Below are 26,433 nucleotides of genomic sequence, written 5' to 3'. Positions count from 1 at the left end.
TTAACACCCATGGATACATGTTCAAGGCTGAAATGAGGATGACGATGATTGCAGCACTTGCATCAATAATCTGTCAAATATGAAAGGCACAAGTACCAGTGTCAGTAAAATGAAATCAGCAGGTGTAGTTTGGTGTTTCATTGACGGAGCAAAAGGATGCACTTTCGGAACTTGCGCATACATATTCTCATTTTATCACCACCTGAATCATTCATCATATTCATGTCCTGCATTTTGCTGCCCTAATAGAAGAAATCAGGAAAGGACTACAACATTAATAATTTGCAAACACGTCAAAGTAAACGGTCCACTTAGAAGCAGTTCCAGTAGAAAAATAACGTGTTTTAGACATTTAAAGACAGCACTCAATACACAGCATGTACTGTATATACTGTATTTGCTAGAAGTGAAAAATTTAGACCAGTAATTGATGACTCAATTAGCAGAAAATGATTCAACAACAATTTGGATCATTCCTATATCAAGCAAAAACACCAAACAATTGCTGGCTGTAGCTTCTCCAATGTGAAGATATGCTGCTTTTCTCTGTTTAATATAATTTGCAGCTATTAATTAATCTCATCACCACTTTTATGATACAGCAGCACTATGAGATGCCTGACTGAGCAGAAAAACTACTCTGAAAGGAGCCTTTACATCAGATTCAGTTCCAGAAGGGGTCTCACTGATCTTTTTTCTGCTTCATGTTAAAGAAAGCTGAACATGTTTGGGTTTTTGACTGATATTCGGACAAAACAAGAGATTTAAAGATGTTACTTTGGGCTCTGGGTACTTGTGATTTTTTGCTATTTTCTGAGTGCGATAAATCGATTTCATACAAAAATAACAGATTAATTGATAATGAAAATAATTGCTCATTTCATCCCGAGTATACAGAGACAGTCTTGTCAATTTTAATGTAATGAACAGCATAATTCTATAAATATTGTGTCTGCACACACACACTCACACACACCTTAAGTACTCTTGGTGTTGGCACTGCACGCGACTCTCTCCGACTCAGCGCTCGCTCAGCCTCAGATGGCCCAATGGGCTCAGCTGCTCCCTTACAGATGTAGCCACTACAGTTCCTCTCTAAGACAGTACGCAGCCCATCAAACACAACCGTGCTGGTGGTGCACCCCATTCCTCCAGGTACAAACAGGCATCAGTCAGGAGAACCTGCCAGTGACCCAGTTTCCTTGATCGTCCCCTGCTCCTTCTTGGTCCATGATCAAACTCTGACCCGCAAATCCGCAGCTCCTGACCCGAGGAGAGAGCGCCGGTGTCCAGGCAGAGGGATCCAGAGAGAAGGACGGCCGGAGAGTGAATTTATGCACACACAGAGAGGAGTCTCACTGTAATTCCAAGCTGCCCCAGTCTGTGCTCGTAGGAATACCTCAGTCAGCAGACGAGATACAGTGAGTGAGTGAGCGAGCGAGCATAGGACGAGGGATGGGGGATGAAGGATGCTGTGTGAGCTCTGCTGCAGCTTCGACCAATGCTGAGCTTCGGTGCAACACGAGCTTGCATGTGCATCTGTCTCACTTGCTCTTTCTCCTCTGAGCCACTACGTGCATTTCCAAATTCTTTCCTATCTTCATTCCTTTCATTTTCACATTTGCATACTCTACATTTGACTAAGCATGAGATGAATTAATCCCCTTTAATTTCTACTTCACAAAATGAGACTCCTTCTGGGAGCCAGACGAACAATTGTGGAATAAATGGGTTACACTAAATGCAGTCTTGTATCCAGAGGGAGAGTCAGATTCCACGGTCAGGCAAACAGCAATATGGCTGAATGCTTATTTAGTTCATTTGAGAAACCAAGGCCAATGGCAGAAGAAGTGGGTGAATCACACCGACTGGATCACATGTAACATGCAGCAGCAATAAAAAATACAACATGAATAGAAAAAATCAGGTTGGACAACATGGAGAACGGTCCTTAAATGCATCACAAAACACATTAAATAATCAAAAAAGGTATCATGTGTTTACTGGAATAAATCTAAATGTCCAAACTGGTTGGAAAACCCAGTGACCTGACTGGAGCCTCAGAGAAATCTCTGTTTACAAAACATATCAAGGACATGGGAGGATTTAAACCTTTTAGGCCAAGACATCAAATAGGGAGTTTTTGTCTATAAAAGATTAGCTGCTGCTTGATCACAAGCTGGCCGTTCTGCCAAGTACACAGATATATGGGGAGCGGAACGACAGAATTTGATCATACACAAGCTTTTGAAATGCCAGGGAATGATTCATCCGCTAGCATGGCCTTTGATTGAAATGTCTGTGATCAGGAAGACAGAAGATAAAAGCAGGAAAGCTGGGGTTTTTTGTAAAAGCAGCTGGAAAAATCTCTTTCCCGTCTCTACAGTTTGTCTTTCTGCAGGTCATTTGTAAAATGTGCTGCTCCTACATTTGCAAAGACACTCACTTTCAGGTTAACGTAGCCCTTATTACAAAACCCAATACATAAATCCACTTGCGGGTAACAACTGTGTGCAAGACATTCTGCCGTGGTCGCCCATGTTGCACCTTCATTATGAGGAAAAGCGGAGGAAACAAGGAAACAGGGCTGTGTCCATCTTGGTTTATTTATCTGTGCCTTTTCCCTTCCTGCAGCTGCAAGTTGCACACTCAAAGACCCCTTAAGACCTCCATGGGAATTGTCAAAAAAAATTCCACTCATCACAGTGGCACGCACATGCTATAGCTACTGAAAACAGCAAGTCCCACTCGCAGCAGCTGTGCTAACCTACATTACACTTAAATCTGTAACAACAAGGTGTTGGCATCTATCTGGAAACTTCCTTTTAGAGATCGACCGCGTGAGAAACTTCCACCTGTCTTTACACTGCATTAAAAAGATGCTGACACACATCGGCACACACTTACAAACACCATTAACACACACATGTGCACATCTGGTCAAAGTGAAGTGCTCCCTTACACCATGATGGTGCACTAAGCCATAAATGCTTGCACGCACTGCTGCCTGCCACTGTGTTAATATTTCAGGAGTGCTTGACACACTGAACTACATTTGAGTGTACGAAGACACGAGCGGCGGAGGAAAGGGGATTCAGTAAGAGAGAGAAAAAAGAAGAGTCTGGATTGTGAAGGGAGGGAGGATCGAGGCTTTGATTATGCCCATTGATCTGTTAGGAAATGCAGCTCCTCTTTGGTTTTTATCCCCGTTGCTCACACCTCAGATCCAGTCTCCACCCCCCTGTCGCTGCTAGGAGGGATTTTAGGCTTACTATATTGAATAACAAGAAGCAATCTGCTGTAAAACTGGTAAAACTGCAAAGTCATAAATCCTCTTTTTGAGGCTATTGAGGCGAGAAGTGCAGATTTTCTTTAACTTGAACTCGCATTGAATGCAGATCACACGCCATACGGCTGTGTGAGCCCAAATATTTATATTACACTAGTTTGAATAATATGGGCATAAATCCATTCCATATTGATGCAGCTGTGTCCACTGTAGCATGTAGCATGGCTTTAAAGACAGTATTATTAGGACAGAAATTCATAACCAGCTGTCAGTTATTGCTGCCAGTTATTACTAAGTGGATACCAACTCAAATAGGAGCGAGACAACGCGGACAATGACGGACGCCTACAAGCGGACATTGTTTGAAGTGTCACAGCTGGTGATCGTAAATCATTTGCCTTGAGGACAGAGATTCTTTCTTCTGCGTGTAAGGACATGTCCACAAGAATGTAATGAGGCTCTGACAATACTGCTGTGAGGGTGCTGCGTGGGATTTTTTAAACCTGGGGGGGAAAAATTATTCAGGTGTTCAGCAAGTTGCATCATATACAAGGTTGTTAGTGTCTTCAGTCTTTATTTGATAGTGACAGTAGAGACATGAAACACTGACAGACAGAGAGGGCTGTGACAGGTCCGGACTAAAACCTGGGATGTGGCTTTTCTATGCAAAACAGACAAATTGTTATATGCACATATTTAGGGACTAATCTTAAGCTTATATATATATACATTTGAGGAAAAATAGTCCAGACTAGACCATGGTCAAGAGGCAATTCTGACAAATAAAACAACAAAACCATGCTCAGCTTGCTTTCCCTGAAACCCCCCCCCAAAATTAAGCCCTTTGAGACAAAGTTGCAATTCATGACTTTTGGGCTATAAACTAAACTGTTACAGTTGGTGATTTGTATTGTGAGGAGAGCTGTGCTGTATCATCTAATCACAAGGGGTGAATGAGCGTGGCTACTAAAAAGCTCAAATTATGCAGAGGCACAGGCAGCTCTGCAACCCTCCAACATGTTTAATTAGGAAGCGTCCGGTTGGGTCAGCCTACCACGTAGCCATCAAATCCTGGGTTTGAATCCAGTCCCGCCACTCCCATATTTCCTGTTACACTCCAAGTAAAACTACTCCAACGGATTCCAACAGAAAGTTTGATTAGATGCTCCGATGTTTGCTTGAGCGAAGTCTGTGTACCGCATTCTGCAACAGGCTTACCTGCACAGTTTGCTCTACTGGTGATAAATTATTAAGGTCAGACAGAGGACTGCTGAGTCATTAAGTGTGGGAGAGTTTCTTTCTCCTGCCCTTGTGCCAAACACTGTCTGCAACAAGCCTCTTCACAACAGATGCTGCTAGGAGAGTAAAAATATCCCATACCTTAGAAACCTCTTCACATCTCCAGTTAACTGTGACACACACACTGCCTCAGTATAATCAATACAATATGGTATATATTACTGCCTGCCTGAGTACATCTATATAGGCAGGTCTGCCGCAGACGAATGAAGTGGTACTGTAGCCTCCAGCAGTGCGCAGTTAGACTGTGTCAGCCATACTAAATCTTGAGTTGGAGCTCCAGGCAAGGCTACAGTGAGAATGGTAGGGGGGGTTAATAAAGTGTGCTGAGGCACAGTGTGGGTCTATCCGCGGATGTTCAAGTGTGAACATCCTCTGTGGGACGTGGAAGCTCTGCTGCACAGCTCTGCTCAAATCTGCAGCAGCTGCAGAGGAGATAAGAGATGGTCTGAAGCACTGCTGGGCATGTGGAGCTGCGTGGATTACTGCTGCTGTTGTTACAGCGAGGCCTCACTCTTGCAGTGGACTACAATTCTTGCCATAGTGTTAAATAAATACCCCCATGATGTATTTTACACTGGTGAGAGTCGCAATGTACAACCCTGAGTGCAAACAAGTTGGGACGCTGTGCAGAGTGTTAATTAAAACAGAAGGCAATCATCTACAAACAAACTGTTTACTGAAGTGTTTCAAAGTCCATGTAGTAACATCCGTTATACAGCCATGTGTTCACAAAGTGGTGAACCTCGTCCATCCTCGCTTGTAAACGACTGAGCCTTTCCAGGATGCTCCTTTCACACCCAATCATGATACTATCACCTGTTACCAATCAACCTGTTTACCTGTGGAATGATCCAAACAGGTGTTTTTGGAGGATTCCACAGCTTACCAGTCTTTTGTTGCTCCTGTTCAAACTGTCCTCAGATTCAGAATAAACAGACATTTACAATGAAGTTGATGAGGCAACACATTAAATATACTGTCTTTGTAAAAATACTGCTAAGATTCATTAGCCATTATTTTGCCAGTTATTCTCTCCACTAGTGAAATAATCAAGTGTTGTAGGAATCTATCAGTTGTCCAAAAACCAAAGATTCAGTTTATAATGATGTGAAAATGGAGAAAAGCAGCAAATCTGCACATTGAAGAAGCTGGAAGCAGAGAATATTTGGCTTTTTTTTTGCTTAATCAGTGACTTTCAAGATCATCCATCATCAAAACACTGTCACAGCAAATTAAACAACCGTTCCTCTTCTTCACCTGGAGTCACTGGCCACGCCCACAACATCTGCGGCATATGGACACCGTCGCTGCCCTGCCGTAACCCACAAATAACACCACTTGTACTAATACCGCAGTTTCAAGCTGTTAGCAGCAAGCGACGGGTGGAGCCGAAGCACCAACATCAAAGCCGGAACATGTGGACAGAGAAAGGTCGAGTTGAGTTTCCCCCTTTCACACCAAGGAGTGGACAATACAAACAACAGAGACAGAAATGTCCCTGCGTGGCTCAGAGGAGGAGAGGGGAGTTGAGGAGGAGCTGGCATCTCATCTGAAGAGCCTCTCTAGGATGAAGGTCAAGTCCGCAGCTGGCTATGTTTCCATGCCCAGGGTCTGCTGTGGGGCTCTGCAGGGAGAAGTGTGTGTGTTTGTGCAGAGAGAGGCCACAGCGCGGTGGACCACAGTGACATCACCCATACATCCAGCAGCGCAGGGCAGATAAAACAGGCTGGCTCCCGGCTGGAACTCTCCGGGGACTCAAAAAAGGAAGTGGCTGTTTCCTGCTGATCTCTGTGTGTGAACCCTGACATAACAAAGCCGCCTCTCGCTGCCCACTGTCCTTCAAACTCAATCAAAACTCCCGAACACTCGAGACTCTTGCGGGTATTTTGTCAGAGTAATGCTGACCTCCTCTAAAGTTCAACAACACAAATGGAAGAAGTTGAGTGCGCGGCTTCCTTGAGCAGAAAATCTGAATTAGTTTCTCAAGGGTTTTTGTGGGGACTGCTGCCCTACAGTTGTACATGTGGGTGGGCTACAAAGATAGGCCTGGAATTTCAATAAGCCATATTTTAAATGGCCGATTTACATTACAACCCTGAGATATCTGACACGTGACACAACAGCCAACAGAGTGGACGCATATTGTTGTCTGTCTAGACTATAGACGCTTTTCACTGCAGACATTTTGACTTTTCAGAGCAGGAAAGAGACAGATGACACTAATTTCATTAATGATGGCTCAGTTCCAGCGTGTCCCAGTGATACCAGGACCCTGAAACTCAAAAGCGTCTATTACATGAATTACTTCTGGTAAAAGGACTTTTTTCATGTAACTATTACATGGATTAAGCTTAAGTCTCTCTTTGACCTGGAGTTGACAGCAGGTTATCCTGTCCCTCTTAAAATGGTATAAACCAAATACAACAGGGGCCACATCCTCTTCCTTTTACTTGGTATTTTAGGATAGTTTATTTATCCCAGGAGAAGAAAATGACCCATTTTCCTGAGGGGTACCACTTCCTTTTCTTTGTAGTGCGGCCACCAGGCGCAGAATAAGTATATGTTGCACAAAGGACACAGGCACAAATTAAAAGTATGAACACAGACACACTCCTGTGCACGCGCACACACACACACACACACACACACACACACACACACACACACACGCACACACACACACACACACCATGCACTCTGTGTTCCTAAGTGGCACCCGGCTCTTTTGGATACACAGCGAGGGTGCTGCAGTGAGTTCAGTTTATCATTAATAGATGCTACTAACCAAGCAGAGCCTTTCCACAGTCTCTGCTGCAGCACCAGCAGAGATGGTCTGTGGCAGTGCCAAGCCCTGGGGGGGGCCTGCAGTCACCCTCTCACCCCTGCCAACTGTGGTTTGGCCTCAGTATACACAACACAGAGTAATCTCTTGCTTACTCAAGCTATCAGTGCATCACACAACTGATCAAATTGTGTATCTAAAATTACCTCTGGTAAATAAAATGCAGCTGCCACGGCTTCCACTCTGTTTGTCTCAGGAAAGTGAATGATACATTTCCACACATCACAAAAGCAAACAGCCACGGGGAAAGATTAAAGATAAATACAATTATAGAAATATCTTAATTTCTTATCACATTTCAGCTGAAGGCAGAAATTATCCAACCACATACTGTTCAGCCACATACACACACAGCATTGAGAGGCTCCCCTCAGAGGTAAAAGGTACAAACACAACGGTGTATCAATGCTGTTACTGCCACCTACAGGCACAGGATGATACTACTCTGTAAAACACAGTTTTCACAGCATTTATTCTATAAAGTAACAAGACATGTATGATTACAGACTATTTATGCAAAATGACAGAGCTCATTCAACGAGGATTGCAGTGATTTTCCTTTGCCCAGTGACGACACTGCCACTGTGTGATATTATACGCTACAGAAACAGAGGGCAACACTTTCCTCCCTGCACGCAGATTCACTGTTGCAATAATGCAGCCATTGTTTGTCACATGTGTGTCATTTCCAGGAGCTCAGTAAGGAAACAATCCTTTCCAATACTAGAGTTGCCACACAGGAAAACGAGTGTATGCAAAATGGACTGTATGGGAAGAGAGAGTTACAAGAAGCCTGCTAAGAGTATTTTCAAAGCTCTAAAAACTCATTCAAATCGCAAGCAGAGGCACAACTGCTCCCTCCCAAGGCCAACACAGACTTACAACACTGTGATACATAGTGGTGACTAAACCTGCGCCTAGTTTTTGTAAATAATAGAGAGCAAAACATCTGTAAAAGAGAATGTTGCCTCGATGGCAGGCTGTCATTGCTCACTTTGGCATGCGATTTGGTCTAAGCAACCCTTGACAGGTCAGTGGCCAGTGCCCAGGTGTGAGGGAGGTGCTGGAGGGATCGCTGTCATCGTGGTCAGGCTCTGACATGCATCGTGGAAGCGGAGAGCTGAGGGATCCTGAAACAAGCCCACACTGGCCTGACAGGAGGCCATCGCAAGCGAAACAGCTACACTCTGTTAGTCAAGTGCAGCTCCGACCTCGTTTTAAAGGCTGTAACCAAACCGCTCACTTACAGCACTCGTGTGTTTTCCCTCTACGCTTGCATAGATCAGAGTGTGTGCTCATTAAACCTGCAGTAACACCACTGATTATATTACTGAGGTTAAACTACATAAATTCAACATTATTTATGTGTAAAAGCAAACACAAAAATCAGTGTCGATTGAGTGACTAATGTACAAGTGAATCATTTCCTGTGGCAGCATATATTAATATTGATTCACAGCATGTTGAAAATGAGTTCATACATCATAATGCACCATATGAAACTTGATAAGGTTTGCTTACTGAAATATAAAAGTATTTAGAGCCACTAATATTATGCTAAATCCATACACCGGTAATTGGAGGCTTCAGATGATATAATAAATTACCCCACACAGTTCTCATCTGTTATTAACAGATAGATTACGCATTACATCTTCTTAATAGAACATTGGAGCAATCAGCAGTTAATCATTAATCCAGGTGCGCCGCTTTCTGTTTAGAGCAGCTAATGGATAATATTCTCAACAGGAGGACGGACAAAGATGTACTTAAATATCCCACAATGAAAGCCTGGTAGACTGAGCAGATTAAACAGCAGCTTCCTTACTCTGAACATGCCATACAGGAGGAGCACGAGGATATAGTAGAGGGTGTCAGGTGAAGGGAGAAAGGGAGAATGGCAGGAAGTTATTGTCGTCTACCGTAGGGCATTCTGAGCAGGAAGTGTACCCACAGTCTAAGATACAATGAGAGGGGAGTTTAATCTCCACAGCCTCTAAACTACAAAACAGCATGAGGTAGGATTTAATGGGAAAGTGGAACTGAAGGCAAACAGGATGAAACAAACAAGGAGTGCAACATAACAGACATACATGGGTTAAAAAAGCAGGGGGGAATGCAAAAGTAATGCAATCTTTAATTCATATCCACACATTTGGATTTTCCTGCGACTTGAAGACGCCGTGCAGCAGGGAGATGTGGGTGGGGATAACAGGGGGCAGGGCAGGAGTTTGGGAACCTTTAAGGATCAGCTAATCTCAGCTGGCTCTTTGTTTGTAATCAGTGGAAATCCTCTTGAGCCTGGTTCAATGAGCGCTGCTGACAATCATGGGAAACAGAGGATGGAGATGAACGCATGTCCGTGCACCTGCACCACTAAAGTGGCAGTGGATTTGACCGTAATACTGTACCAAACCTCCCCTGGGGAGGCCACAAACTGCTGCAAGAAGCTGTCAACCACGGCTGCACAGAGGCCAGAGAGCTAATTTCCATCATGCAGATACAGGAAAATGTTTTGCAATGCAAACTGCATCAATTTTGGATCAATAGTGTGGATATATGACCACATCCATACAGTAAGGCAATATGCGTTCTTTGTTTTTGTTTGAAGGAAGATGAGCAAGTTATAAGGAAACATAAGAGCATCTAATTCTAGTGGTAAAACTAAAAGAAATAAAAAGAAAAGGACGAATATGGAAAAGAAACGTGAAAAACAAAAAAGGAACCATAAAATGTTGTTGTCCTTGTTGTGTAAATGAACAAAAACCATGATGACGAATGGATGGCTACACGATCAGATATCCAGGCCATGAAGTGTTAAAATAGACTGCTTGATTAAGGTCTATGTAGATATACACATAGAATTTGGATTTCAATATGATCCTTGGATCAAAGTGACTAAATTTGTTGGATTAGCCAAAATATACATTCCTATCTGGTTGTTTCATCCTTAAACTGCGTCTCAATTACCTACCAGATATATTAATACTTCAATACAAAACCACGTATACAAAATAGAGGAATTTATCCATAGCGCCTCTTGGGTGTCATTAAAATATGACAACTAAAACACACCGACATGCTAAGAAGGTGACTTGAAATCATGACGTTTAAAACTGATTCACATGTCATCGTTCACATTTGTAACGGTTTAGAAAGCTGAAGAATGGCACTCAGCCTTCCTTTGCTGGCACTGCCTTAGCTAATCAAGCTGTGTCCTGACACTCCCGCCCCCTCTCAGAAGCCCCCACCTTTCCTGACAAAGGAAACTCATATTATAGGATACGTCCCTGTTTTACACTGGGAACAGAGGAGCCACGTCAGTCCTTCATGCAGTAACACACAAAGTGCAGCAGAACTTTCTCATGACGAAGAAAATCTTGTTATTTGCTGCTGATCCTGTCTCTGTTGTTGGCATTTTGTGAGATTTAACCTGCATCGCAGATCAGGTTAATACCACAATGAGCACTGTGGCTGCTATAGCAACTAAGATGGATTTGGATGGATTTGACATTTTTGAATCTCGAGCGAGTAACTTGACAAAGGCGGCAGTCAAGAAATGGAGAAATGGATAATAGCTGCAAAGTGGAATCAAATCAGAATCCATCAATCCGAGTACAGAACAGGCCGACGGTCCTTTTGTGAGAGTCACGTAAGACTTAAGAGTGAAATGTTTAGGAGACAATGTCGAAGGAATTAAAAAAGAAAAGAAAAAAGCACTTCAAGGCGAGCACAAACAGCTCTGTCATATTTCAGAAAACACAAGTTATCTTGGCTAATCAGAAGGGTGTAGCAAATTCAACACAGCGCTCCGTGAGTGGGGGATGGTGGTCTTTCAAGACTGAGTGGAGACACTAAAAGGAGATTAAGTCAAGTCGGGGATACTGAGCCGTTTATCTGCACGGTGAAGAACGGGGTCGTGATACTGCATGTTTACAATGCTCAACACCATGCAGGGCGTCTGCTTTAAGGCCCATCATACAACACCGCTGAACGTCAACAGTGGGCTGGCCAGGGTCCAGGATCACTTCGTTTCCCTCCATCACAAACCAGTGTGATTAAGAGCAGGTCTTCAGGCACACAGCCACACCGCTGCTCCTCCATAAACACCACCGACTTTATTTATCCATCCGGGCGAGGGACACTGCCGCTCAGTGCAATCCTGCCTCCTAATGCTAAGTCCCTGGAAAACAAACAGGGAGCAAACAAAAACAAAGCCTCAAGGAGAGCTGCGTCTCTACTGTACGCACAGGCTTTGACAGAAAAACCAAACACTGATTACCGGGGTCATGTGATTTCCTACTGCGTAAGCCTTTCATTTATGTCTTCAAGCTATTGTGCAGTTTTCCCCCCTCTCATTTTTCTGAATGTCAGCTAATCTAACAGCAGACGAAGGAATTTTTATAAATAAAGGCCCCAAAACTGATTGAATTTGTCACTTTAAACAGAACTCATTTGTTTATTGTGGGCAGAGACGGCACAATGGGCTTGTTTCAGCATTCAAAGAAAAAAGAGCCCGAGGCTGCATGTAAATTTTTCTTGAATGGGCGACTACAGCAACTCAACAAGACTCCTTTTACACCGAACAGCTTGTCTAAACTTTATATTGTGGTATGTGCTGAGCATCGCACAGAATGTCTCCACCAGTGGAACAGTACATTCACATTGACACCGTCAGCACAATTATAAAGTGCTTATACTTTGAGTAATTCCATTTTAAATCACTATACTATCAGAAGGAAAGATTAGAATACTACATTTACTGGGCAGCAAACATTACTAGCAACTTTTCAAAGTAAAATTTCACATTTAAAGCATGTCTTAAACTTAGAAAATACATTGCATTGCTAAAGATTAAACCAGTGGATCTCAAAGTGTTTGGCTCAGCAGTTCCACCAAAGACAGATTTCCCCCCAAAACTTCTCAGATACTTCAATTCAATTACCAGTCGAAAGCCAATAGAGGTGAAATCATCTAACATTTTGCAGTAAAAGCAAGTCATTAATGCATTAATCGTCTCACAATCCCCCAGGTTTATCTTGCGATCAACTGGATGGTTCCTACCCTCCAGTTGGGACAGCAATGACTGCACTACCATACTTTATGTAGTAGTTTAAACTAGCTCCTCATCAGGTACCCATCAGGTGATGCAACTTACACATTACTGCATCATGACTGCAACAATCCCAACAATGCAATATATGACAATGCAGCAGTCAGAGGGGTCACTTTTCTGCAAAATAAGTACTTTTACTTTTGGTTCTTTAGCTGATACTATTGCAGTTTTACTTAAATTGGATTTTGAATACAGGACTTTTACTTATAGCAGATCATTTTGTCCATTGTTGTATTGTTACTTAAGGATCTGAGTGCATCTTCCACCACTGGTTTCCACAGGAAACTGAATGCATTTGTCACCATCCGAGAAGTCTGTCTGATCCAAGTTCCAACTTAATATAAAAATCCAAAGGTGAGATGCAAAACCCCGCCCCAAAATCACCCAGTCCTGGGCCCACCTCCTGTAGGTGGTGCCCCTCCCCCTTCCCTCCTCTCTGGCCTACAGTGTGTCAGAGTGAGGAATGCCAGCTATGCAGCCGGCCTGGTGAAAAGTCATTAGAGTTTATCCCCTCTGGCTGTGGCAGGTCTCATCCACATACTGCACAATGCACAAAGCCATAAGACTGAGTGCTGAGAACTGCAGAGATTTTAGACTCTGTTTAATTAAGCTAACAGCATGCATTGTGGGAAAGAGGGGAACCTCATAGGAAAGGGCTAACTTCAGACTGAGGAGCCGTTGACTTTTATCTATTTACCTACATAATGATGCGTTTACCCGCCTCCACTTTGGTGCCTTGGGTGGATTCAAATAAGTGCACAGAACTTTCTGGGAAATCCCAGCTGAACGATAACAACGTTAGTAGTAACTTTCACTTTCATCTCTGCAGTCTGATAGCGGTCAGACAGCAGCACAGAACAGGAATTTTAAGTAGGCCTGGTTCCCTGAACACTCCACAGCAGCCCTCCATCCTTAACACAAAATAAACACATACTTAACAAACACATCTTATATTTGCTTCTCCTCTGCCTCGAGTAATACTTGAATTGTAAATGTTAAAACACGCCAGCAATCTACATCAACAGGTTCTTTAGGCTTTAGCTCTAAATCTCAACGCAGGAAACTGTGTTTTGTTTTGGCTAATTGTATGCTAATCCATCCCTCTGTGTTACGCCACATCCGACAGCCGCAGCTGATCCTGGTGTGATCTGCGTAGCGAGTGTGAATGGGAGGTCAGTCACTGCGACGAGGCAATGTCAGAGCGGCCAGAGGGGGAGATATGGTGTTCAAAGCAGATTAACCTACTGAGAATGGGCTGTTCACTTGACACTAAATCCCAGGAGCTGCATCAGTAAGACAGCAGAGAGTGAGTGATGTCAAACAAACAGGTGCAATAAGAGTACAAGCACCGTGTTTTCTTATAATTAGCTATTAGTGAAAGCTTTTGGAAATGTTTGATATATGTTTTATTTTGCTTTTATCCCTTTTCATTTGATCTTGTTCAGTTTATTCTATTGTCTTTATTTCCCTCTGCTCATGTCCTTGGCCTTTTTCCATATAGTTTTTTATTTATACTTTTTCTTTTTATAGTTTTATCTGCCTTATCTGGTTCACTTTGTAACATTGCTAAGAGAAGTGCTGAATAGATAAAGTTTATTATTATTACTATTATTATTACATTCCAATGGTGATATTTCTTATCTACATATATATATGTACACACACATATCATATATCCATAGATATAGATATATACACATATTTATACACGTACACACATACATGTGTAGTAGTATTTAGGATTCATCCTCTGGGGACCATTAACTTCTATACAAAATGTAATAGAACTGCATCTAATAGTTGTTGAGTTATTTCAGTCTGGCCTAAAGTGGTGGATCAACAGACCAACAGTGTTTTCCCGACAGCATGTCACTGGCACGGCTAAAAATAACACAAGTCTGTAAGACCTCATGTTTATTGAGGCTATCACAGTTCAGAAGGTTCAAAGTACTGGAGCGCAGCATACATCAAAGAAGTAAGTCAACTCCATGCTCGTCAAGGAAAAGAGGAAATCCCCACCCAGGAGGGAGGGCAAATCCTATAATTGGCAGTGATTCAAAAATGGAGAAAATGCCATCCATTGGGTGGAAAAAATAATGACAAGGATAAGAGTGTTAGCATACTCCATACCCTCCAATCTCTTCTGTCATGGTAACAGCCATGTTCCCACAATTACAAGTTAATGGTCAGTTGCAGCGGAGGATGGGAGGGAAACACTACTTTTACAGACAAATCAAGGAGGCTCGGCAAGTAAATGCGCCTCACAAAAAAATACACGAGGACTTAAAAGGAAATGTTCTAGTCATTATTCTGCTCTTTCTAGACATTTTCTCCATCAGCCAACATGGGCGTGTTGTTGAGTCTCCAGGCAGGAGCGCTGTAGTGCTTTTCAGGGCTTAATCCGGTGAGGTTAATCTGCAGGCTGGTGCACGTGTGCAGAGCAATGATTTTTCCTTTGGAGTTTTAGGCTTGACCAGTTTCACCGCTTGGCTAACACTCTGGCCGGCCTCTCGCAAAACTAATGAATCAGTGGTGGCAGTCAGAGCAGCATACACCTACACTTGATATATTTCTCTCATTCACTTGCTCATGTGTGGGCTGGGTCATGTAAAGACCTGTTTGTAGTGGCAGCATTCATATGACTGTTAGAAGCAGCTAATGGAGACTGAGCCATGTGGGCCTGCACTCCCTCGCAAGGCTCTATTAAGGGAGGCTATTAAAACGTGGAAAAGAACTAGCATCATTTGAATAAACTGTGCCAAGATTTAAAAGGTCGTTCTCAAGGTATTTGTTTGCAGATGCTTGCAGAATGACTCCTTAGGTCATGCATTTGATACAACCTGCTCAGCCACTATAAACAAGACTGACAGGGATTTCACACATAAAACAGAAGCATGGCATTGCAATGAAGACAGCGGTTGCGCTCTCCTGGGAGGCTGCGTGAACCGTAGCAGCGCACATTGCTCTGATTTTCCACCAGGTTCAGCAGCTCAAAGTTCGACCAAAGTGAACTTTTACCCCAAACGCGCTGACCCCCCCCAAAAAAACGCTCAAACATGGCAGAAAACATGTGAGAGGGAATATGAGGTTAGAAGATGAAAACATAACCTTGTAGTTTGCTGCTTTATAGTAGAGCAACACACAGTATTTGTGTAGTCTAGTTGGACTATTACACTGTATAATTACTTTCATAGATTTGCTGATAAGCATGGAGCACAAAGTCCAGGTGTGGCTGACAGGATTGTCATTAGTTTTGAGGGCACTGCACAATTTTAAGGAGTTACCACAGTTGCTACAGTTCATCCTGATGGGAGCATGAAAGTCTGCAACAAATTTCATGGCAATCCCACTTGGACCAATCGGCATTGCTATCCATGCAGCCACAGCGCTGCCTTGGCTAACAACTCCTTTTCAGGCTGGATTACATTCTGCATGAAGACATCAAAGATATGTTTTGCAGTCTTTTGTGCAAAGTGCAATCTCTCTTCCACTCATTCAAATCTAGCTCTTAATCAGATCATAAGCGGTGATGCCAGAGTTGTTATCAGTTTACAGAGGAAAGCAAATTGGATTAACCACATTATAATCATAGAGGGAAAAGAAAGCCAAAGGACTTGTGATTCAGTACATCCTCCACAGCTGCACTTAGGTGTGTGCCCCGCTGACTCAAAATAGCAACCTTAATGGCCTGGAGGATGGAGGCAAAGCAATGCTCCGCTTGATTGCTGAGCTGCTGATGATAATGCTCTGCAGTCGTGGCTTCACTGCAGGATGTGCGTTTCAACAGTGATGTTAGAGGAAGCTTGATTCAGACTGATGTGTTGTAAATGTACAATATGAAAAGATTAGTTTTCCATAACAGCGACCACCCAGCATCTCGATTAACTAAACAAACTGTTAGAGCAGCATTTCAGCCTTTGTAGCATACTTAACGTCAGCAACAAGCCATGACTGGAGGCATGATCAAAGAAGAAACTGCACAGTAAGAAATAGCCTCATCAGTACATTATGAATTATAAACAAGGATTCCTGTTGGATGAGACATATGTATATGTTTTAGGGACGTGAGTGCAAAACAAGTCCCAGAGTGCCATGCACTTGCTAACAGGAAAACGCCCACTGAGCAGGCTCCTCAGCAGACTGCCTCTCTGTTATGGTAACCTCCTCTGTGCTCCAAAACAGCTCTGCTCTATCAAGCAGACCACTCAGACGGCGTGGGCGGTTTAACAGCGAGCCCTGCCTTAAAACCTCTGGTGAGACCAAACACAGCCACGGGAAACCTGCTCTATCTAGGAAAAGACAGGCCTCTGCTCTCCCACAAGAAGATGAAGGACAGGAAGTCATGGGCACTTCCTGTCCGGGCAGGCAGGATGGAAAGATTGTGGAGGATTGGCTCACGGTGGCGACGAGCGCTCTTAAAATCAGAAGCACAGCAGCTCTGTCGCTCTACACAAGCACAGCTGCATCTGTGTAATGGAAATGCCAATATAATATGTGACAATTATGTAACAACCATGAAACCAGCACATAGGCATGGACGCCTGCACCCGCTGAATGAAAAATCAATAGCTTGTAGATTACATAGCACACTGATTTTTGATGAGAAACGGTAGTGGAATACTTCCCCTTTTCCCACATTGAGCCAGGAAACTTACATAATTTCATGATGGGAACACAAATCAAATGTTGGGAGACTGGCTTGGCTCAAAATCCACATTTAACACTGATTTTGACATGTGGTTAAAATACATTCTGGCACAATGAGGGGTTTGTAAAAAAAAAACACTGATTGACAATCGTCTGTCCCAAGGAGATAAGCCAAGTGCAGTTCATGTCCATGTTATTTAATCAGTTTTCATCTGCACAGGAACAAATTCAGCCTGTCTGGCCATTGGATCATTTGAGTTGGCTTTGCTGCTGCAGTATTTAGTGATGTGCACTAACCAGGGTCAGTCAGGGCTGGATTTCAGTTTCTGTAAAGTCCTCCATATTATCTCAACCTTCATGTGTTCAGCTGAGGAATTCGCTCGAGCTTCCCACTCAAACTGAGAGAGCCCTGAGTGGCAAATCTGGTTTAGATTATAACCACAACTGCCAAAAGCCATGCCCAAACCCATGCAGACAAATTTCATAGCCAGTTTAATGGGCGTGTTTTATTTCTCATTATTCCTTGAAGCCTTCGTTCCACAGGCCATGCATCACAGCTTATATCTGGGTCTTGTGGAGTTTAAATGTTTCCATTCTAGTCACTGTAAGTTGCCTTTGCACATTCAGAGCACTAACTCGGAAACATTTAGAGACAATTGTGCATTATTACTAAACTATGCAACAGCTGACAGGTGGAAAAGCAGTGAACTTTGTTTGCTTCTCCATATGTCTTTAGATGCCAAGAGGGGACTGAAGCCAAGTTACCCCACCCATCTGTCAGCTGTTGTCAGTTAACCTGTCACTTTAATGCAATACAGTTCAACAGCACCATTAAAATGATCAGAATGTCGAATCAACACTTCTCTGCAAAAGTTTCAGCAAAAATTGAACTTTCTAACCTTGATGACAGTAGGATTTATTGCAAGACTGTTGCATTAGTCAGCATTAGTTTTAGCAGGGTGTACCTAATAAACTGGCAACACAGCTTCCAAACTGGGAGCAGTGCAACCATGCAACATCTAATTGTTTCAGTTTTCCCAGTGAGGTTGAATGAACCTGCCTCATGCATCAGTGACCAGGCGTATTTGAAGAACCGCTGACCCTGGTTCTATCTTTGCAAAGTTTTGCACACTTGCTCCACCTCAAAATCGACCATAATTGTCGGGACATCCTTGACTTTTCCATTTCCCCTCCAGCCAGCAGTCAACAGGATGACGAGAGACTCCTTTAGGAAGTTGAGAAACGGCACATCTTATGATCCACAGCACCCTTTTCATAAGGATATCCTCAAAAAGGGTGAGGTTTGGAAGGAAATCGGAGAGCTGGTAGGACCTAGAAGTAGGTAAACTGTCTTTCAACTACAATCCTGATCGTACAAAAGATGTGACACAAACAGAATGTGATCACTTGCTCTTCCTTTTTGACATAGATAGTGTTGTCCAGGGAAATTGTCCTGGGAAAGTTGTGGAACACTCCAAAAACACCAGTTTGGAAGTGCCACAGGTAAACAGGTTGATTGGTAACAGGTGATAGTATCATGGTTGGGTATGAAAGGACATAACATAACATAACATTTTTGTGCAATAATTTTGTTCCAAATGGTATCAAAGTTTTTGGGCTTGTCTAATCCGCAGCACAGGAAAGAGAGAAGCTCTTAATGGGTGCATTGGTTACTAGAGCAGCCTCATGTATTATTGACTCCTTTACAGAACTCATCTGCTCCCCCATCTCCACCCCCCTGGGTTTGTTCTTGTAGAGTACCATTTACCATCACAGTAACAAAGGCAGCTTATGGACCCTTTTAGTCTGATGCCATCAGGCCCTGTAGTGACAGACAGACAGTGGAATACAGAGGAAGGTCAAGCTGCTTAGGCCTCAACACTGACAGCCCTGTAATCTTCTGACTGGCTCACTCCTGCAGCATATGTGACAGCCACCAGCGTCTGCCCCAAACACACAGCGTGGAAGTCGATCTCCTGTAATTTGGTGGACGCGGGATAAATGAATGGTGATCATACTCACTCGCCTAATCTCGCCTCTACAAGGTGAATCTGGAAATTCATCGAGCACTATTAAGCAAGTTTGGCTGGTGTCATGACTAACAAATCCGGCTTCACTACATGACATGGCATGACTTTAACTTTGGGAACGATCCAAGACGGAACATGTTGTGTCAAAACAGGAAGTTGAAAAAAGTCCCTGACACTCCCACCTGAGGTATTCCTGGGATTCCCGCAACTGGGAAAATTTACAAACCTTGAAAAAGCAAAAACAAAAACAAAACAAAGGATGATTAGATGGACGATTAGATCAAGAGGGCTGATGAAAGTAGAGAGTTTGTATTTTAGCTGAAGAAAGGCCGCAGTGACCGGATGTGACAGTGCATCTTCTACACACTGCAGCACGAGCTCAACACTGGCAATGTTTGACTTGAGCTACCACGGGCCATGAAATATCACGTGATGCAGGAAGAAGTGGCACAAGTAAGGGAAATTAGGGATGATGTGCAAGAGATAATGAGTTTGTTGATGTAAATGCAGAAGTTAAGTTTCATTGGATGAAACCCACTGACTGTATGTATCACCCATTGGATTGTGGATTACTGTTTTGAAGCCTCGAGTTTGGCCGTTGTCATGAGGGTTTTTTGGACCCAGAAGTGACCATATAGCCACACCCTAAAACATATTGTCTATGTTACTCTAAATGGGACCATACATTACAACATGACGATTGTGCTGTATTGAAGACTCGGCGCTAGCATCTGAGACCATAAACTCATTGGGAAAATGTTTACTGAGAGAATAAAGAATACATCAAGTGAGAAGAAGGGTCATTTTATCATAAGCTGACAATCAATCAGCACAACAATGACAAGACTTCCTTTTGCAACCAGTGGGATCGCCCCCCTGCTGGCCGTTAGAAAAATGTCTACGGTGAAACCACAGGACAGGAAATGCTGTCCGCCTGCAAACAGATTAACAGACATCTAAATTGTCCATTGACCATTTTCACAGAGACCCTCAACAGGCGTAGAGGAGCTTGTCAGAGCTTTTTAGCTTACTAACGGGAACTTTCCCATAATGCTTAATGACTAACGACGAGGCTAAGCAGCAACATGTGTGCTCTGTTGATGGTCGTCAATATTTTCAGGTTCTTTTTTGCAGCACGCATGAAACCTCCACTTTCCCTTCCTGGTTGTCCAGTGAGTCAGCTGTGTGTGTGAGTGCCGGCCATGGGCGGCTAATGGCATCACTCCTACATAATGACACCCATCTGGTGTACAGCTCCCGCGGGTCAGGCACAGTGCACAAACATTGAGGATCTGAGTATATCACCATTAGGTGGCAGGCAGTTAGAACTATTGATTACAATTACACAACAGCCCCCCAGCTGCTTCATACACTGTATACACACACTAAACATTTCCAACCGCCATCAATTCGTTATATACACGTCAGCCGATACATTAAGGACATTTACACGCTGCGGAGGGCTGAAGTCAGTTAAACAACACTCTCTGCGTGACTCCACAATCTTTAAATCCACATGGCGCAAAGGTGGAAAGGTGGTGTCCTGTGTCGTGTCTAAGTGCATCACCAGCACTATAAATTCAAAGCTGATGACAGCCATCATGGAGCTAATAGTGTTCTCAGCATGCCTAAAGTGTGGAGAAACAGAGGGATGGCTCAGCTGAGGGCTCGAGTCTCTGCTCTCCACTCCAACAATAAACAAAGAGGATCTGGCCTGTGTGTGCCTGCACGAAAATGCACAAATTGTTGGGAGAGGCAGAGAGCAGCAGAGGGCACTTGATTCCTAAACAGAGTTAAAAATTTGCTGTGTGACCAGTGTATGTCTGTACTACGCTGTATGTTAAATCCTTCATGAGTAAAGTGTTTCTGGCCATTCAAAAGGACAGAAAAATGTGTGTTTCAAGCTGATAAGACAATCATAATGGGTGACAACTGTTACAATCCCCTCTTTATGTCCCTGGAACAGATCCCACTGTGGTATTTACATGTTTCATGGAGGAATAAATTACAAGCTCCATGGACAGCCGTCCTGTGTACACTCACATTCTTATCCCACTGAGAAGCTTCAGCAAACACTTGAGCTCAACAACAGAGCCATACGTTCACTTGGTGCCCTCCTTAGAAGAGCCAGAAGGTGATAGGTAGTTGGCTTATTAGTAGCACGGAAGGATTACTGAACGGGTGTACCTGGTACAGACTCAGGGCCCCTGGAGCAGGACCTGTGCATGACATGACTGGTAACATTTTTCCTTGGAAAGTCCATCAAATGACTTGGTTTGTTTGCCATTCGTTTATTACACTGAATAAACAATGTAAGAGTTATGTACAGTTTACTATTGCCATGAACCAGGGCTTTAAATGTCAGTCTACATGTGACCCAGTCTGTTCAGTACCCAAATCCGCCCCTGCCCACATCTACCCACGAGTTTATCAACTACTGATCTGCTGGATGCTTGCTGATGCTAACACAACACAAAAGTCCCACACAGAAAGTCACTTCAGTCCTCTGTAAGCGTGTTGATTTCCCAACATGCATACTTGTATCCATTTCTGCTCTCCTCCCTCAGGCGTCTCTGGCGGTGCACCAGAGTGAGAATGAATAAATAATACGAAGGTGTGGTTGGATGTCTGGGATCCTGACTCAGGATTCCATTTCCCTGACAGAGGGCCTGGACGGTGTCCGTTTCTGTTACCTAGCAACTTCTTCCAGGAAAGCTGGAACAATCGGACGGAGCAACAAACACCTAACACACTGGGACGCAAACAAAAGGGCCGACTCCTTTTTCCTCCTGAGCCATGTGGAAAGCTGACACTGAGGGGCTCCGCTGCAGGTCCTCGCCGCCCAGATGCTCCGGAGTGGACGCTCAAATTCAGCATTATGTCACTTTCACTGGACACTTTCTACGTGTCTGAAGCATGAAATTGAAGCCACATGCTTTCCCCTGTGAGGAGGTGTTATGTCATCTCAGTATATCCCTCTGAAACCGATGCCTTCACTGACACCAGCTACGAAACACCTTGATCCTCAGCAGCACTGATTCTTTACAGACTCTCCAGGAAATAAGACACTTAGAATAAATGGAACAAACGAGCCTCAGAGTGAAGTTTTTCAACAACACTGTGGTTTTTCAGCTGAGCTCACAAAGTGAAGTTAATGTGCTGTAAAATGTAAACAAGACAGATAATTGCACTGTGATATATATATTTATATATATATATATATATATGCAAGAGTCCACCTACAATTTCACAAAATCTCCTCATTCCTCGCTTTATCTCTCTGCCACACCAACACAGCCTCATTCTTTCACTCCAGATCACTCTCTTTCTCACAGTCAGGTCACTCACTCCATACTTTTCCACCCAGAAAGCCCACATGTGCTTCCTCACCCAGCTGATCCAAAGTCAGCTGGGTGAGGAAGAAGGTGAAGGGCTTTTAATATTGTGTTGTATATGCAAAAGTCCACGTTTTTTTGTTCCAAAATTCCAAGTTAGCGTATCTCTCTGTCACACACCTTCCTTCATTTACTCCAATCACTCTCTCCCTTTCTCTTTCTCACAGTTGTAGGTCAGGGTCATGCACTCCTAACAAGATCTGCGGTTTTTCACCCAGAAAGCCCACATGTGCTCCCGCCCAGCTGATCTCAAATCAGATGACTTTTTGCTGAAAATGTGCGTAAAAGCGGCTTCGCGGGTGTTTAAACAGACGTGGTGAGACTGATCGAGGTGGTGTTCAGGAGCGGAGGAGGAGGAGGGGGGGTGTTTAGGTGTGTACTTACGACCAGCACGGACGTCCTCACCACCTCAGAGACGCTTTGCCTGAGCTCGGCCGCCGTGCCAGGTTTGCCCAGCCCCCGCGTAAATCTCCTGGTCTCCGGATGCGCTGGAGTCGCCATCGTTGCGCACCACTTCGCATCAATGAGCGCTCGATCCAGTCGTTCTGCCAGCGAAGTTTAGAGGGAAGTCATCACCGGTTTATCCGCCTCTCCGAGCCCCACTACTGCGCACCACGAGTTTGAAGCTGGGTCATGTTGTTGCGCGGCCGCTGATTCACTCCCACCTCTCAAACTCATACTTCTCGCTTTTAAAAGTCAACACGTGTCGCATTATTCCGGCGCTCTGACTCCCATCAGACTCACTGTTGTCATAATAAAGTATCCTGTTGAGAAGGGTTTCATTGGCCGTCCAGCGCCAGACAGGAGGTGTATAATCTGGTTGCCTCCTCGGCGCACTCCGCCCCTTACCGGCTTAAAGGCCTGCCCACTCCGGTCTGTGTGTGAGGCGCTGGGTCTGGACTTCGGACAGCAGGCATTTACACTATGAATGACTGAATCAATATTTTCCTCTTACCTCAAAAATCACAACTCCGGAGAACATGTTTCTACTACCTTTGTCCCTTGTGGCATCTGGATAAACAAAGGCTACTGTAGGGGAGTCACAGTAGAGCGCACTTCACATAACAACTACACAAAAGTGGGTATGGAGGAAGTCACCAGGTTGGTTCACTGACATTATACTATAAGTAGAGATCAGGCTAAAATATTAAAATGTTTTTGACATGCAGCACCAAAACTTAGCTTTGATGCTGTTAGAAATAACCTCACTGCAAACACTCAGCTCTCAAAAGCATGAAAAGGAGCTATACATTGGGTGAAAAAAATTAACAGTAAGATATCAATTACCAAGATTTTTAATTTGTTTAGTCTGACACAAAGAAATTCTGGCTTTGACAAAGCAGTTCAGTGCTCGTCCATCAGACAGCTTTATAAATCTGGAAATCACAGATTCGAGCATTAAGTTACTCCAGTAATAAGATCTCGGTAAGATTCTAGTAGCTTGTTAAGATCAAAAGTGAAAAGCTCTAACATGAAACCTGCTGATCACTTATTCTCTTTTAAATAATAAGCTCCACATATACATCTCCACACGCCTCTCACATTTTGTCTTCTAATAGAGGGTGAATATGACTTTTTGACAGTCTAAATACACACAAGTGCAGGCAACACACCTTGCTTTTCTCTGTATAATCAGGTTAGATGTTTGTGAGCTGATATGTAATATCATTGGTTTTGCATGCTGGTGCAGGCACTGACCTCGCTGCTGTCATGACAAACTGGATGCAGATTTAAAAGAATTTGCAAATACACTGCGCAGAACCAAACAAGGCTGTGAAACGCTGGTTTTTAGTGCCTGTGTTACCATACACTGACATACAGACACAGCGGTTATGGCCTGGCTGAACCCAACGACTTGATCCATGATGCCATCTGTAGGTCGCAGCTGTAAACACACCGCAGAGCCGCCTCACAGCCCTGAGCCTGAAAACATCACTCAAGAAACACGAGGAGCACAAGTTCAATAAGCTGTGTTTTTTATTGCTTTCATTTCCAAAGAGCTCTCTGTTGTCTGGAAAAAACGCTGCAATTCAAAGCAGAGCTGCGGTTTTTCCGCTTCATTTGCTTCACTGCAGAACCCTGTCAAATGCATATTTCCATTCATGTCGACCCATAAAAAGATCTGGTATCTGTGTACAGGAGGCAGCCTCGTTCGGGGAGGGCAGCGGCGCTTGGAACTGAAAGGTTCTATTTTGTTTCACACATAATCTTTAAAGCTTTCGGTTACACTCACTTTCATAATACAATGATTATGAACAATTCTCACATTTTCTCATACAGCTGAAGGGGAACTTTAGTTAATAGTAAAAAAAAAAAAAAGTCTGAGACGTATTCATACAACAAAGATCAGCAAATAGAATATTTACTTTACTTGAAATGGCATCAATCTGTGATGGCGGCCACTCCTGGCCACATTATGATCAATATAAGCTTATGTCAATAATACAAGAAAATAATTTCATATTTTCATCACCTTTTCTTCTTTTTTAATAAGTACACATTGTGCTGGGCCAGGTGTGGACAGAGCATTGAAAGGGTGTCCTGGTTTACATAATTTAAAATTTCATGGTATGCAGTATAGGAGACAGTCCTCATCCAATGTAACAAAATAGCATTAAAAAGTCCAGGACGCGGATATAAACTGGTTTGGCACTGAAGTTGCAGGACAATTTCAAAGCAGCAGTTTTCAATAAAATGAAAAAGTAGACAAAAATGTTATGACAATGCAGTGATAGTTTAACCATCTAAGAAAGAATGCTGGATATCAACGTGTTCCTGCTGTAAAAACAACCGATGACCAAATGTGAAACCAGAAAGATCGGAAGTGGTTCAGACCATTAGAAAACAGTATAAAATGACATCCTTAAAAAGAGGTTTCAGAGTTGAGAGTAAAAATGCCAAAAAATGCAGTCTCTGATGCAGTCTAAACCAGCGGACATGTCACCATTAAAGCATTAAAAAGCACCAAATGTGCATGGACACATGTACAAATGTCCCAGATATGTGTAGAAAAGAAAAGCAGAGAGTCCGGGGGGAGAGGAAGGGCAGACGCCACCCGAGGGAGACGGCGTGGAAACAAGGTGAGCCGACTCAGTGAGGATGAGACTCTTTGTTGTTCAGGACACGAGCGCCGCCGGAGGGGACCGTGGCGCTGCGGATGACCTCCATCCACCTGCGGGCAGAGAGAGGCTTTTTATCAATCCTCTGACATCCAGGACTCGACAAAAGGGCAAACGCTTTTTGTCAATATGTACCTCTCAAAAGTGTATTCACTCTCCGACCGGAAATAGTAGACGTGGGACTTGAAATGCAGTTTGAAGACGTAGTCCTTGTGGATGTTTTCAGACTCCGAGGGGATGGTGACTGAGTAACCCAGCAGAGGCAGGCTGGCCAGCGGGTAATCATCCTGAGGGAGGAAATTCAATTGACATGGAATTAAAATTCGCTTTGGTTTGGACGTAGTTACAGACCAAAACGGTAATCAGAACAGCGGAAAACCAAGCAACACACACAGTAGCCAGCGGTGGATGAAGTATTCAGATGCTTTACTTAAGTAAAAGTGACAAAACCACAATGTAAAACAATAATACTCAAAATAATGAGTACAAGTCCTGCATTTAAAACCCTGCTTGAGTAAAATTAATTAAAATTAATTGATAATATTAACAGCAAAATGTACTTAAAGTGAAAGTACTTGACTTGAAAATTGCCCCCTGTGACTCATACATTATTATGTATTATAGATAATTAATACTGACTGAGTGGAATGATTTTTTTTACATCAATCCTTTCAGATACTAATTTGTTTTTGA

The 26,433-nt window shown here is 43.4% G+C and overlaps 2 protein-coding genes across 5 annotated transcripts in view; both read right to left on the bottom strand.

Annotated features, from left to right (window-relative positions):
• zmp:0000001200 (dedicator of cytokinesis protein 9) overlaps positions 1-23,396 on the bottom strand; it is an 80,088-nt gene extending 56,692 nt beyond the window's left edge. For all 4 annotated transcript variants that reach the window (XM_041950853.1, XM_041950857.1, XM_041950855.1 and 1 more), the window contains exon 1: positions 23,006-23,396. In XM_041950853.1, coding sequence (XP_041806787.1) covers positions 23,006-23,122 — 117 coding nt within the window. In that variant the 5' untranslated portion in view covers positions 23,123-23,396. The remainder of the gene's footprint in view (positions 1-23,005) is intronic.
• A 1,203-nt stretch (positions 23,397-24,599) lies between these two features.
• The window catches only part of LOC121615822 (FERM, ARHGEF and pleckstrin domain-containing protein 1), a 53,285-nt gene continuing 51,451 nt past the window's right edge, over positions 24,600-26,433 (bottom strand). Inside the window, exons 26-27 of the mRNA XM_041950276.1 lie at positions 25,876-26,027; positions 24,600-25,793 (exon numbers count right to left, since the gene is read on the bottom strand). Coding sequence (XP_041806210.1) covers positions 25,712-25,793; positions 25,876-26,027 — 234 coding nt within the window. The 3' untranslated portion in view covers positions 24,600-25,711. The remainder of the gene's footprint in view (positions 25,794-25,875; positions 26,028-26,433) is intronic.

The sequence above is a fragment of the Chelmon rostratus genome, chromosome 13, assembly GCF_017976325.1.
Source record: "Chelmon rostratus isolate fCheRos1 chromosome 13, fCheRos1.pri, whole genome shotgun sequence".
NCBI lineage: Eukaryota > Metazoa > Chordata > Actinopteri > Chaetodontiformes > Chaetodontidae > Chelmon > Chelmon rostratus.
The sequence above is the reverse complement of the archived record's forward strand: the minus strand, read 5'-3'. Positions and strand labels throughout refer to the sequence as shown.